Raw genomic sequence first — 14,514 nt, forward strand, 5'->3', positions numbered from 1 at the left:
GCCGCCCGCCCAGCGCGAAGCGCGCGCGAGCCCTGAACCAAGGCAAACTGCGCGCCGCTTCCCTGTTCCATTCTCTCGCACCTTCACCGCAATCGAGCTCTTTACCCGTCCGCTCTTCTTCACCAGCATGTTCCCCCACCGTTGATCATTTTTGCTGCCTTCTGCCTCGAGTCCACCCAGCCATCACGAGAGACAACGAACCATCATGGCCGCCGCCAAAGAAGGAGCATCGCTGCCCACCACGGAGCCGACGCGTGCCACCCAGGTCCCCGACTGGGAGCCCGCAGCGCAGGCGCACGCAGGCAGCAACGTCAAACCTTCGCTGCCCGACACTCTGCGCCAGAAGTTCGACCAAGCATGCCCGCCGCACCGCAAATGTCTGGGCCTCACCCGTCGCGTGTTCCTGCTCGTTCTGCTGGCCGTCATCCTCGCCATAATCGCATTGGCCGTGGGTCTCGGCGTGGGCCTATCGAAAAAAAGGTGCGCATCTTTTTTTTCTCTCTTCAATTGCAAAGTCGAGTTCCTGACAGCTATTGCAGCGGCAGCGAGAACCTGCCCCTCCCTGATAGCTCCGAAGCGCATACCGGCGATCTCACCTTTTACGCCCCTGGGCTCGGTGCTTGCGGCGAGACGTCTACCGATGACGATGATATCGTGTCGCTGTCGTGGAAGATCTGGGATGAGGTGCAGACGGGCACGGATCCGAATCAGGTGGTGCTGTGCGGGAAGAAGATTAGGGCCCGAAGGTTCAACGAGGACGTCAGTGCCGAACGCAGCGTGGACTTGACCGTCGTGGACAGATGTGAGTTGGCCCATGCCCATTGTTCTTTTAGCTGGAGCCAGACTAATCCGAGAGCTATCCAGGCACCGGCTGCGAGCCCACCGACATCGATGTCAGCCCCGGCGCCTTCGAGAAGCTGGCCCCTGTTGCCAGCGGAAGAGTGACCGTCACCTGGGCGTGGCTGGACGCAGCGCCGACGGCGAAGTAGAAGCTCGTGTTGATTTCCCTCCGTTTTCAAGATACCCAAGCCAATTGGCCTTCCTGTCAAATACATGCCCCCGAAACGTTTGCGTTTTTCCAATCAATCCAGCACTCCTCCAATCGAGCCGCTACCCCAATTACATTGTCCGTCCCTTTCACCGCAGCCCTCAAGCCTCCCTGAACTCCTCCGGTGTATCCTCCTGCCGCCTCCAATGCGCCGCCTTGACCTCCTCCAACGTCTCCATATGCCTGAACACGCTCATGATCCTCGGCCACCTCTCCAAATCACACTCCCACCTCTGCGCCGCCCACCTACACGCACCACTCATCAGCCCCCTTCCAAGACCAAAAAAAAAAAGAACAAGGGGATTCATCACAAAAAAAAAGAAAAAAAAAGAAAAGAACACACTCACACAGCAGGCACCAAACACACATCCGCAGCGCTCACCCCCCTCCCAACGCACCACCTCGCCCCTCCCTCCTCCCCACCCACCATCGTCCTCCCCAAATACGCCTCCACCGCATCCAACCCCCTCACCGTCCACGCCCTCGCCCACTCCCTCCCATCCCCGCCCAGCCCCTCCACCGCTTTGATCGCCGCGCTGTTCGTCAACGGCTGCGTGTCGCACGCCACCATCGCCACCAGCGTGCGGACGTGCGCGCGACTTTCGGCGTCGCCCTCCTCACCCCCGCTGAACAGCGCCGGCCCCGCGTCCGGGAACGCCTCGTCGAGGTATTCGAGCGCGGCGGTCGACTGCGTTATCGTCACCGTTTTTGGCGGCTGGGCCGTCGGCGGGGAGTGGTTGACGATGGTGTGGGTGAGGGTCGGGACCGTGCCGGAGGGGTTGAGCGACTTGTAGGCTGGGAGCGTCTGTTCGCGGCGGAGGAGGTGGACGGGCGTGGTGGTGTGGGGGAGGCGTTTGAGGCGGAGGGCGATGCGGAGGCGGGCGGAGCAGGAGGAGCGGAAGTAGGTGTGGAGGTGGAGGGTGGAGGAGGGGGGAGATGAGGAGGAGGAGGTGGTGGTGGTGGTGGTGGCCATTGTTTGCGTGGATGTGGTTGGTGGGGAGGAGGGAGCGGGTGGTGGAGGAGAGGTGTGTGGCTCTCTTTTTTTTTTCTTTCCCCTTTATGTCGGTTTCGCTTTTGCTCAAGGCTATGCCGATTTGCTGGAGCTGGAGACACGTTTGGTTTGCATGCCACGAGGTGAAGCCGACAGGTTTCGTTTCTTATATACTAGAAGAGCATTACCGTGGTTATGGCTGTTCAGCCCTATGCCGCTGCCAACCGCGGATGCATTCCGCTATGGTTTGCTGGTGCGGTGCGGGGCGCGGGGTCAGCCGCGTAGTCGCGGATATTCAAGGAGGGGTGATTGTGAGCATCACGGGCGTTGTTCTATAGAATTTATAGACTACGGATCCGAGGATGTCGAGGTCGCCGTCGCCGTTCGAAATGTAGGTTGTGGCTGGCTCTCGACTTGGTGGGAGGCTTGACACGACGTTGGCAGCATCGCCGTATGTTACCCATACGCGGAAGAATCCATCCTCCAAAGCAATAATAGCAATCTCATGAACAGTTCATAACTCATTGGTCATTAAAGCAGTGTTAATCAGGAAATAGGCAGAGCATTTTAATATACAATTGCCCATTCACCAGTACGTCGCCCACTTGCTCGTGCCGTCGATAACATTGACAAACTCACGCGCGATGACGCGGTCGGTCTGCTCGCTCGGGTGCAGGGCGTCGTACCACATGTAACTATCGCGGTCGCTAAGTGACAACGTCTCGTTTTCTGCGATGTAACTCTGCACGTTTAGCGGCGCTGTACCATTGAGGTAGTCGGCCGGGTTCTCGTAGATGTCCGTGAACTGTGCACTTCATCAACCAATCATCACCAAGGCAGTCAAGCGAGACGCAAGTGGGAGTAATGCTTACCAGGCTGTACATGTCGAAGATGGCGATGTGCGCGCCGGGGTAGCGGTCGGCGATGAGTTGCTCGTAGGGCGTCTGGTACTTATAAACGGCGTTGGCGAGGTTGACTTGCTCCTTCATGCGGTAGCTCGTTTCCGTCTGGTTCTGTACTTCGCCGACACCGCCGTTCTCGGGCGTCGCGTAGACAGGGGCCAGCTGAAGAGCTCCGAGGTTCATGAGCACAAAGTATCGAGCGCCGTTCTCATAGAGCTGCACCTGCGAGTCAGCTTCGCTGTTTTGTCTACTTGAAATTGTACGAGGTGTACCGTGTCGAATTGCTTGTAAACGCAGTCGATATAGTCCACAATGGTAAGATCAGGAGCTTGAGACTCGGTCAAGAAAGCGTTGCTCCCGACATCGTTCGTGCCGATCCACATGCTGTAGACGGTCTCGGTGTCAGGGACGGTGAATACCGACGTGCCGTTGCTAGCATAGTACGCCTTATCGGCGAGGAATGTCGGGATCTCGTATCCTTCAACGTCGGGAAAAGGGGCATTGATCGAGTCGAGATAGCGATTGACCTGCTTGTTGGAACAGACGGCACCGGATACGGCATAATCGTACAGGTTTGCGCCTGTGTAGTCTGCCACATATCGAGGCCAGATCCGGCCACCGGTAGACGTCTCGTTGCTCTATGGCGCGAAAGTAAGCAGGCTTGTTCTCCGGGATGTTTGAACAGCCATTACCTCAGGAACAATCCACCCCAGTGGCGGGGCTTGGCCCTCGGTAGATATGAAATAAGCTAACCGACCCTCGTCCGTGTAGCTATCGCCCAAGGCAACCAGACTCGTGAACTTTTGCAGATCCCAGGACCCAGATGATGGAGAGTAGTCTTGCGGGGTAGGTATAGCCGAAACTGTGCCCACTAGGAGAGCGAGCAGGGGTGCAACGACATGTGAGTAAATCATGGCGATCAAGCGAGCAAAACGGAGAATTTTGATTTAGATGTATGGGAAGCTATGACAAGCTTTCGATCGTGTAAGAGAGGGAATCAACGGGTCTTCGCAAGATGTCGCGCCCATTTATACCTCCACATCTCACCCCGCAACTGAGGCCTGCTAGTTGCTGAGCCTCCGCGGCATGACATAGCAGCGCTGCTTGAGATGACATTACAGGCACGGATGACACGCTCCGGTCATACATTGGTGCATTTTAAGTGCGGACGCCTTCTGCACGGGTTATTTGGTCCCGTGGTTGACTTGCGCAAGCGGTGCAGAGCGGAGAAACACACCAGAATGCACGAAACAACAGGCACCAAAGAGGCCTTAAGCGAGCTCGGCCGTATGTCCGGCGGTGGCGGCGGCGCACAACAGGCTAAAAGGGAAGATCAGGGACCCCGAGGAGAGGGGCGCACCAACAGCGCGTGCTGGAGAGGCTGTTGCCGCAAGACTACCTGGAGCAGCAGACGTCGATCCGTGGGAGATGATGACTGCGTGGCTGCGGTCAGGGCCCGGAAAGGAAGACGACGGCTGACTTCGGTCAGCCGAGAGTGCGGGGTGGAGAGGATGGAGGCTGAGAAGTCGGGGCGGGTCGGAGAAGGGGAGCGGTGTCGAGGTGTGGTTCTACAGCGGCAATGGCAAGAATGGTAGCTGCGCTGGGGAGGGCCTGATAAGGGCAGGCGCTGCGGACACGTCAAGCTGCGGTGCCAAAGCTAATAATGCGCTCACCACCTGCTATGCCGTCGACGTGCATGCCGATCCGGCACGGCCGCTGCGAAGCGCGCGCGGCTTCACGTGACGGTGGCTGTTACGAGAAGTGGACCCCAGCCATCCGCAAGGCCCGTTTCGTTTTCGAAAGGATGGCTTGCAGCCCCTGCAGCCCTGGCGACGGGGAAGCGGATTTACCGCGGAATTGCGTTCTCTTGAGATGGCGGGAGCAGCGCGAGTCAGGGGCCGGGACAAGCCTGCCACTGCCAGGGCGGGCGCGACGACTATCCACCAGCGTCAACCGCAGCTTGGGACGCGGTGCTAGCTGGCTAGCACGCCGTCTGATGATGGATCGCCGTCGGGTCGGGCTGCTGTTCCGGCCGTGGTCGGGCAGGGCGGTGTCGAGGCCAGGTGGTGCGAGAGGCAGGCGGTGCCGTGATGCGCTGTGCGGCGCAGGCTCACCGTGATGCTGATGGCGATGCTGATGGCGATGCTGCTGCCAACCCGGTGGCCGTAGAGCTCTTGAGAGGCGCAGAGACGGCTCCAGCCGGCGCCGCCGGGCGCAAGAGCGCGCGCAACGCCCGGCGGCTGGCGGCTGGCGGCTGGCGGCTGGCCGCACGTGCTTGCAGGCGCATGCGGCCCTAACAGCGAGCCGGCTTCCGCGAAAGCTAGGACGATGCCGAGTCGAGAGTCCCGCTGCCGCGGCTGGGTGTTGGAGGTCGGATCAACCGGGATGTGGATCCACGGCTGCAGCTGGGCAGGCCATGCCTCTGTGCTCCCGGACGTCGTGGCCGTGATCGTGCAGCGAAGCCGGCCTCCGCATGCGCGCGATGCGGTGAGGACTCGATCCTCCGCATCCCCAGAGCGCTGCCAGCGGCTGCAGCAGATCGATCTCCGGGCCGGTCTGCGCTGTTCCTTCGGCCATGCCCGAGTCATGGCGCTGGATGACGGCCGTGGATGCGCCTTGAAATTGAGCCGACCAGGAGCCACATCTCCAGCATTGCTCAACATGTCATGTCGGAACCACTGTGCTGGGTGGCCCACCGCTCTCGTCCTCCTTTTCCTGCCGTGCCCGAGAGCCCTCAGACGGAGCCTCCATCCCCCGGGCCTGCGCGTTTCAGCATGGCTGGTGAAGTGCTGCTGTCCCTGCTCTTGCCCTGTGTCATCACGCCTGCCGTTCTGCCATCCGCCAGCCTCCTCGCCGGGCAGTGACGACGCCTTGCCGCCGTGCACGGCCTCAGCCCTCTGGGTCCCGCCTGCCCTCCCCGAACCCGCGTCCTCGGCGGCCGGCCGGTACACTAGGTATCCTCTCCCTAAACTTTAACTGCACTCCACCCCGTGCTTGCCCTCCGCCGCTCTCGCCTGTTCTCGCCTGCTCTTGCCGCCCAAGGGGACTCCGTGGCTGTCGGGTATCAGAACGCTCCGCTCCGCCGGCCGGCCCTGCTGCTCTGGTCCGTCCCTTCCCTGGTCGAGGTCGGGCCGCCGCTGCCTTCACTGCTGCACTCGTCAATCCACCGCCCTCACCAACTCACCCGCGCCTCAAGCACCATCACCACCCACCTGCTCCCTGCGTGGCCCTTCGCCAACCGCCGTCCGGGCCCGGGCCGCGCTCTCACCGTACACCCACGCCTCGCCAATTGGCAGCGCAGCAAGCGAAAAAGGTTTCATTGTGTTTGCTAGCAAGAACGCCCCGTCACATATGCCGCGCCAAAACAATCTGGTGTGTGCTCTTCCCGCTGTCGTGTGGTTGGTCCAGTCTCGCACCTCAGTCCCGCGCATCCGACGCGCAGTGCCAGGCCTGTCTCGTGGCTAACCGCCGACGCAGAAGACCCACTTCTTCCCCGCAAAGGATTTACGTTCGCTTCCGGCCCCAAGCCACGGTCCTGTGTCGAACGTCAATGCTTGGTCACACAGCAGTGGTGAAGCCGTCTCACAGCGGAATGTATAGCTTCAACAGCGGATCGGCGGCCTCCGCCCGGGCTCGGTCCGTCAGCGCCGCCACCTGATCCCTGGTCCAGCCCATGCGCGTTGTGAAGGGCCATATCGCGAGCGAGTCGAGCATGGCGCCGATGTTCTCGAGGTTCTGTTGGCCAACCCACTGCAGTCTCGGATCTACGACGAGGATGCCCGTTAGCCGAGTGTTACACAAACCAGGCACCAAGGCGGAAGGTCGATTCCGCATGCCCCCAGGTCCGTTCCGTGTGGGGACCACGCAATTGAAGCGCCTTACCCGTCGGCCATCCTCCAATCGGCATTCGATACGTGACCTCTTGCACGTCGGATAAGCCTGCCGAGCGCATCAACTGTCCTAGGTGTCGGCCTACACGAGGATCCCGGTCCTGCTCCATCGTGCGTCGGTAACAGTTGGACCATTGCATCAACGCGTGCTCGTCGGTCAGCAGTCCGCTGTCTGACTGGATGATGTAGTAGAACTCAGCCATTTGGACCCAGCCGCCGCGCTTGAGCAGCCGGACCATGTCTCGGACGTATCGCGGCCACCGGTCTTGCTTTATTCCAGGCGCCACAAGCCTCGAGTGGATCAAATCGTACTCGTTTGGTTTATAGGTCGGTGTGAGCGTCTGGTTCAAGTCCCATGCTTCAATCTCCAGGTTGTCCGGCTGGTCGTCAGGAAGCTCGTTTGTGGGATACACATCGATGGCTGTTACCTACAACATCATCTGTCAGTAAAGAGTTTTCGCGCCGCCGTAGCGTCAGGGCCGCCTTTCGAGCAGGACGACCCCGGACCGGCATCTCTGCCTCTCTTGACCCGTTCGAAAAATCGCATCTTCAGTCTCCTTCTGGCCCTCTATCGCTCATCCCTTACTCGAGCCAGAACGAGACGCGCCACTCAAGGACATACCTCGCTGTCCGGATAGTTCTGCGCCATCTCCAGAGCCCAGTTTCCTCGGCCGTACCCGCAGTCGAGGACCTTTTTCGGGTTCTTGATGGGCGGGAAAAAGAGCCGGCCTTCAAAAAGATATCGCAGGATCTGGTGCTGGTTTACGAGCCGCTGCTCTTCTTCCTGTTGTCGCCTTAGCCCACGTCTGCTTGACCGTCACACACACCCTGGCCGCCGTAATCCCAACCGGGTCTTCCAAGCTGAGACCGGAACAATAGGCTGCACCCCATCTGTGACGCTGGAAAGAGCACGCCGCACTTACCTCATCCACCGGAACGCAGTATATTTGGTTGTCAAGGGAGAATTTCTGGAATTCTCGGTCGTGCAGCTCCACGATCTCCCTGTACTCATCAGACACAGACTCAGTCATCCTGTCGCCCTCCGTTTACGATGCGCTGCCTGATTGTTTGGGTGCTGAAGTTTGTTCTTGTACGACGTGGGTGACGTGCATTACCATGGGCAAGGTTGGATGCTCGGGGCTCTACCAGCTGCCCGGGATAGCGTGGGTGCGCGCAGCGTGGGCACACGATGCCTGACGCAGCGGAAGCCGGCCAGCCCCGCAAGAGCGCCAGTAGGCCCCCTTCCGCCAAACAAGAACGCGTCTGTCATGTGCGTCATGTCACAGGAACAGCAGCATGAAGGGGCCTGCGCAAGCCTCACGATCTTCTTCATTTCATCCGGAGCTTTCTCCTCGCGCAATAAGGACGAGACGGGACCCCAAAAAGCGCGGACTCACGGGCGAACCAGTTTGTGCTGCCGCATGGGGCGAAGAACACCCGCGCCATCGACGGACACAGCCGCAAATTGGTGAAACATGATACGCACACCGGTCCTCACCTGACAAGCGACCAAGACGCATACCAGCCTCAACAGAAAGTGACGGAAAAGAGCCAAGGTGGTTAAGCAAAGCCTTTCGCCCCAAAAGACGGTGAAGCGGCCGCAACCACAGCAACAGCGGGATTACTATGCAAGCAATGCAAAACATGCCGCGAGTTCTAGACTCCGAGAGCGTCGGAGCCACGGGCAAGGCTTGATGCGGGCGCCCGCCATTACGAAATCCCGGCTAGTCCAGGCTTCACCATTCGGTCATTATCTGCCGCCTGCGTGGGAGTGCATTGAGACCTGCAGGCTGATCGGAGAGCAGTCGCTCGGCACAGTACACGCTCCCTAACCAAGCCTCCCTTTCCCTGGTACCTCCTCCTCGATGCCCGGAGATGCCAGCTTCGTCACGGCAAAGCGCCCTCCACGCGAGCTCGGCCGATTGGATCACATTGGCTTGTTGGCCGTCTCCACCTGTTTTAGCACCGGTGGGCCCCCGCTCGGCAGCGGCGGGCTGGGGATCTTCTGGCAAGGCAGCGTCATTTTGGTCACAGGTCGTAGTGATTCCCAATCACACTGCCGAAGCGCCCAAGTCGCTGCAGGTTTTGGGGTGTGGCCAAGGGCAGCTGAAGGGCTGCATCAGGCCGCCATCATCGAGCCAGGTGAGTACATCGTCCACTCCTCGACGCAGTAGCTGGGCTGGCCGCACACTCCCTACCAGCGTCCTATCGATGCACCCACCGCTGTTGTTTGTCATTTCCATTCAGAGTGAGGCTACCTTCAATTACCGAGAGCACCGCGATCCGAAATGACGCGGTGACGGCCGCCGGGCAGGGCAACGTCCGCCACCGGCAGGGCCCGATAAGGCTTGGTGACGGGAGTTTTCCCGAGGACATGGCCTTGGGACGGGCAACCGTGTGCCCTCTCTCGCTCCTCACTTTGCGATATTCAGGGTCACGGCGTTTGGCAGGCCGATGCGGACGCTACAAGATTGAAGGGAACGGACTGTGTAGGGCCGTGATTTGCCCGCGGGCTAAGTGCGTTTGGGGCGAAGACAAGGCTCCTGGTTTGCGCTCTCCTTTCGCTTATTTAGGCGGTGGCCACGTGGGCGCCAGTCCGCCCAGGCTGCGGCCTGTCTCCTGTACGAAACCATCTGTGTCACTCAGTCCTGACCTCGATTCTCGCAATCAGGAGATGGCTATAGCTGGGCCGCAGACTCAAGGTGCGAATGCGATAGATCTTATGCCGACTTTTGAACACTTGGTGGGCAGCCTGTCGGATCCGCCTCCGTCTCAGCTTCTTACCCGGCGTTCATCAAATAAACAACGAAATCCGGATAGGTCGGTCTTTTCGAAGAAGTCGGAGAACCGCCGAAGAACAATCGCCGACTGTTCTCTTGGGTCCTCCCTTTGGCTGGGGATCGGGGCCGAGTCGTTTCGTTTGCGGCAAAGTCTGCAAGGCCTGAACGAATCAATATAACGCCCGATAGCACCACATTTTCCCTTCTCGGAGGAACACTGCAGCTGACCTGCGTCGGCTTGGAAGATGGCTTCCAGGGCTCGCACAATGCACCCGTCCAGGAAGTTCCACGGCTTTCCAGAAGATGGGCTCCGCTGATGGGCACGGCTGGAGGCAGGGAAGATTACATCTGGGGCTTTTGAGGGGCAGCACGTCCTAGCTTCGCTAACAACCATGCGTTCCATGGCCGTATCTTACCGTTTCCATGGTGCTGCAGTTCCCTGGGCTCGGTCGTCCGCTGAGCGGCTTGCCCCTCGTCCGTCTCGGCGGTTCTCCCCCTCAGAGGACGAAGATCGCAACTGCACACTGTGTGAGGGAAACCCATGCTGCATACATCTATATTGGAGACCACGTGCCAATGCGGAGACAAAACAGCTGAGGGCTGCCCCTTCGATTTGTTTCAGACAGAGGCTACTGTAGGTTCCAACGCACCAATGACAGCAGGATGACAACGATGGACAGACAACTCCCAGCTCGTCACTCCCTACAGGCAACGGGAGTAGCAGGGGTTTGATGTACTGATACCTCATGATCACTTCTTCAATAGGTAGAAATTGTGCACATCCTCCGCTGCCAGTGAAGAGGCCTGGCCCCCTCGCCTTCTCCTCTTCCGCCTCCACCAACTGGCCGTTCCCTTGGCCCTCCACTCCGCGCACACGCCGAGCGCGGGTACAGCTGCCTGACCGGTCAAGGAAAATATTTTTCCTGCGGACTTTGGTTAGTGGGGTAGCCACAGCGTCTTCTGATAGCCGCATCGCACGATTCAGTCGTGCTCGGCAAAACCGACCACAGGGGCTAGCGCACATAGCCTCCGGTAACAAGCAATGATTGAGATGTAGTCTGCTAACCGTTCAAGGGCCCAGGTAAGTAAGTAAGCCACTTGCTCAGGAGAGATCGATAACTGGAGGGTGTATGCTGGATGACCATTCCCGCACGCGGGCAGACTTGTCTTGTGCGTGCACCTGTCACACACTGCTTCATTCACCTCCTTTCTCTTGAGAGTCTGAAGCTAACAGTCAGGCTAGCACGACCGCCTTCAGCTACTATTCCAGAAGGCACCTCCCTCCTATACCAGCAATCGAGCTTCAACACCGCCTGCCAACGACACAACCAGTCACTACGGCCGCCGCTACCACAACCACCGACCGAGCCTTCAACACCAATGTTTTCAACTCGCCCATCGAACAGAAAATCTGAAACCGGGTAAAAGCGCCAACGATTCCACACATAACACGCTTGAGCAAGTCCTGTGTATACATACATCCCAGCAAGATGCAAAGCTCTCGCAAGGTCTCATTAATGGCTGCTCACGTATCGAGGTAGGCTGAGATATGTGCTTTTGGATGGCATTGCCTACTCGCCACTTGATGGTTTCGCAGGACCTGCCAGCGGTCGAGTCGGAATTGACGAACCTCCTATTCCTACACTTCATTGGGCTCGATGCTTCGTTCGAAAGGATTCATTGCGCAATTCTGAAATCATTGGTAGAGAACTCGAAGGACTGCTGAACTAGCAAGCGGCGGTGAGAGAGTCACCGATCAGGAGATAGCGATGCGGTTGCGGGCCGAGCCGTGGCTCGTGGCGAAGCAAGTACCATAACCGATGTCGGTTCTTCTTCGCACGTCCGGCATATCTACCAAAGGCGCTACTGAAGCGGTGTCGATGGGTTCGCCTATCGTGCCGCCATAACGAGTAGGCGGGATGATGGAAAGGGGGCGGAGCTGTCGCCACGCGGTACTGACATCACAGATCTGACAGTTGCGAACTGTCCAACGCCACCACCACACCGAAACCCCTCTTCCTACCGCGACACGAAACCGATTCATGAGCGGTTCCGGACATCGAAAATGGACGGCTGAGAGGCCGGATCGCGCAGTCAAATGAACCTACTATCCACCGCCTTCCGCAAAAGCGCCGTCGCCCATGCACCCGAACGAACAAAGCACTACGGCCACCTTCACATACGTCCGAAGCCACCGAGCTTTCCTTCAAACTTACGAGCGTCGTTCCGTCTCAAAGTTGTCCCAGGCTCAACGATGAGAGTCGGTTTTCTCGTTCAATATTCTACACCGCGCGTATCCACAAATATCCCACCATCGATTACCTGATCCGCAGAACGTCGACGGCGGATGTTAGAATAAGGTGTAGGAACTCCACACTCGAAGTGTAGGTTACGACAAGGGTAACCTTGAAGGAGCACTATGCTGCGGCATCATACCCGCGCGTCCATATGATACGCATACTTGTGCGAATACGGTAGGTCGTACTTTGCTTACTCATTTCGTGAATACCACAGCACTTTGATGCGCTTCAAAGTTTATCCAGCCCTCTGTCTCCTATCTTTAGGCACGATTACGCAACGAATGAACGGTGGTAATACCAATGGAGTCGAGGCTCCGTGATGTGTCGTTCGCCGATCGGGGCCGGCTGTTCGTTGTTTTCTCGCTTCAACGATCACCCGATCAAGCATATTGGTACACAAGCTCACAGTTCTAATAATAGTGTTTCGCATGTCTTGTCATATTCTAATCTCGATATACGGGGAATCTATCTACCCACTTGCCACTTCTGCGCGTGTTTATTATTGGAATGCGGCAGCGCCGGAATGGGGATCACCAATCCGCGTCCCTCATCGACGGTGCATGTGAAGGACCGACCAGACAGCTGGGCCTAGGTACCATCATCGAGTCTGAGCTTCTTTGTCAAAGCTTCGTTCGCCTCATTCATGTATGCATGGAGATGATCATCTTCCTTGAAGCGGACGTGGGCATTGTGGGACCAGTGTTCCGACTTCTTGAGTCGCTCTCTCACACACTCTCTCGCTCTTGCACTCTCTTCCTCGCTTTTTGACTAATTCCAAGCCTTTGCGCATGATTACCCCTGACGATTCTCATTTACAGTGGGAGTACGGGTTGCCTATCCACAACAATGGCACAATGCTAAGTTTTCTTACCTTGCGCGACGTGTTCGGTTCTCTGTTGCTGTATTGCATGCACACGCGTCTGGTCTACAGCTTCTCGACGGACTTGACGCGGCGGTCCTTGCCGACGACGAGGCGGAGCTGTTTGCCCTTTTCGTTATTGAAGATGCCGGCGCGCAGGGAGTTTGTGTAGAGCTCGTAGGCGGGGTAATCTTTGAATCCAATTTTCGTGAATTAGTATTGGTATGTCCCGCAGACGTATTGCTTTTGATCTTTCGTGAATCAAGAGAGATATGGCAGAAAGACGAAAGATGGCAAGAGCAGGGTAGAAGGACAACCGCCGCGAGGGCGCGCGCGTGTGCGGGGAGAACTTACAGCCGTTCACAAAGTTGATGACCTGTGCATCCGTCATGCCAGTTCCTTTGGCAGCGCGCATGGCGGCTTCTTGCTGCAGGCGCCAGTCGTAGACGTACTGTGTCTTCTCGGCATCGATGTGCGCGAAGGCGTCGAGCATGCTGAATTTCCGGTTTCCGCGCGAGGGGCAAGGCGCGGAAGCCATATCAGCACGATACCGAGCAAACCACCCACGCCTCAATTATCACCCGGGTGAGCGGCCCAGGCTCCCCGCCCCTCACCACCATTTTTGTGCCAAGTAGCCAAAAGTGGGGTAGTTTGAAGAGCATGCTCTTGGGCAAGCAATGGGGACAGAAAGAGAGAGAGAGAGAGATAGAGAAGGGATGAAGGCAGCCACTCACTCAGTCAGCGCGTCGTACTCGCGCAGCTTGTCGTTCACGAAGCGCAGGTGCGCGAGCTCGTGCCGCGCCAGCTGTCCGTCGTAGCTCTCGCCCGCGTCGACGCGGCGCCTCGCGTCGGCCCAGCGCGCCTCCAGCGCCTCGTCCGGCAGCGCGCGGAAGCCGACGCACCAGCCCTCGAAGATGACGACCTCGACCGGCGGCCGGCCGGGCCTGTTCACCTCCTCCCACGCCTCGGCCGGCGCGCGGTCGCCCGCGCCCGCGAAGCGCGACTTGTCGTAGACGGGGATCTTGGTCGGTCGTTTGTGCAGGAGCGAGGCGAAGACGGCGCGGCCGAGCGCGAGGTCGTGCGTGCCGGGCTCGCCGCGGTGCTGGATGAGCGGGTTGGTCGGGTCGGTCGAGGCGAGGGCGATCTGGTCGGCGTGCGTGAGGTAGAGGTCGTCGATGCTGAGGACAGCGGTGGGGAGCGAGTGCGGCGGGGAACGGAGCGTGGCGCAGAGGGTCGTGACCTGTGAGGAATGGAGAGGTTGGCTATCAGTGGTCGGCGCTTTTTCTTTTTTTTTGGTTTGTTGTGGGAGGGACTGCATTTCTCACCAGGGTCGTCTTGCCGGCGCCCTGCACGCCGTTCAGGCCCAGGAAGAAGGGCCGCGCATTCTCGCCGTGGAGAGCGCGGTGGGCGTTGATGCGGTCGAGGATGAAGGGGATGCAGTGCTCGGACTTGTCGTCGATGATGGCGGACATGTCTGCGGTTCCTGGTAGGCGGGTTCAAGCTCGAGCTCGTGCTTGGGCCGAAAGTCGAGTGGGTTGGTGGGAGCCAGAGTTTACGGACGGTAGCGTCATCGTCAGGGCTCCCAGTGCTCCCAGGGCTCCCAGGGCCACTGGCATGTGAATGCAGCTTGCTCTGGATTCGTGGGGTGCCGTCTAGCGCCCCCACAAAATGCCTTGGGTGCTGCTCCCCCGCCAATGGCGGCGTCGGTTGCAGCACAGCCGAGGCTGTGACGACGATTGCCGTG

The 14,514-nt window shown here is 58.9% G+C and overlaps 5 protein-coding genes across 5 annotated transcripts; 1 reads left to right on the plus strand and 4 right to left on the minus strand.

The window, feature by feature from the left end:
• Positions 1-205: 205 nt before the first annotated feature.
• BKCO1_450009 (riboflavin aldehyde-forming enzyme) lies at positions 206-989 on the plus strand (the record flags this gene model as incomplete). Its single annotated transcript, XM_020276254.1, has 3 exons — positions 206-480; positions 540-802; positions 865-989. The coding sequence occupies 3 exons, from the start codon at positions 206-208 to the stop codon at positions 987-989; spliced, it is 663 nt and encodes a 220-aa protein (XP_020127970.1).
• A 160-nt stretch (positions 990-1,149) lies between these two features.
• On the minus strand, positions 1,150-2,021 carry BKCO1_4500010 (maleylacetoacetate isomerase; the record flags this gene model as incomplete). Its single annotated transcript, XM_020276162.1, has 2 exons — positions 1,150-1,294; positions 1,396-2,021. The coding sequence occupies 2 exons, from the start codon at positions 2,019-2,021 to the stop codon at positions 1,150-1,152; spliced, it is 771 nt and encodes a 256-aa protein (XP_020127989.1).
• Positions 2,022-2,625: 604 nt separating this feature from the next.
• BKCO1_4500011 (gdsl lipase acylhydrolase family protein) lies at positions 2,626-3,855 on the minus strand (the record flags this gene model as incomplete). The annotated part of the gene is made up of 4 exons (XM_020276168.1): positions 2,626-2,844; positions 2,912-3,157; positions 3,214-3,579; positions 3,634-3,855. 4 exons carry the CDS (start codon positions 3,853-3,855, stop codon positions 2,626-2,628), a joined length of 1,053 nt encoding a protein of 350 aa, XP_020127988.1.
• Positions 3,856-6,523: 2,668 nt separating this feature from the next.
• On the minus strand, positions 6,524-7,862 carry BKCO1_4500012 (s-adenosyl-l-methionine-dependent methyltransferase; the record flags this gene model as incomplete). The annotated part of the gene is made up of 4 exons (XM_020276169.1): positions 6,524-6,705; positions 6,824-7,259; positions 7,454-7,615; positions 7,755-7,862. 4 exons carry the CDS (start codon positions 7,860-7,862, stop codon positions 6,524-6,526), a joined length of 888 nt encoding a protein of 295 aa, XP_020127987.1.
• Positions 7,863-12,836: 4,974 nt separating this feature from the next.
• Positions 12,837-14,242, minus strand: BKCO1_4500013 (uridine cytidine kinase; the record flags this gene model as incomplete). Its single annotated transcript, XM_020276170.1, has 4 exons — positions 12,837-12,961; positions 13,125-13,264; positions 13,505-14,010; positions 14,096-14,242. 4 exons carry the CDS (start codon positions 14,240-14,242, stop codon positions 12,837-12,839), a joined length of 918 nt encoding a protein of 305 aa, XP_020127986.1.
• Between the last annotated feature and the right edge of the window lie 272 nt (positions 14,243-14,514).

This window comes from Diplodia corticola (assembly GCF_001883845.1).
Source record: "Diplodia corticola strain CBS 112549 chromosome Unknown scaffold45, whole genome shotgun sequence".
NCBI lineage: Eukaryota > Fungi > Ascomycota > Dothideomycetes > Botryosphaeriales > Botryosphaeriaceae > Diplodia > Diplodia corticola.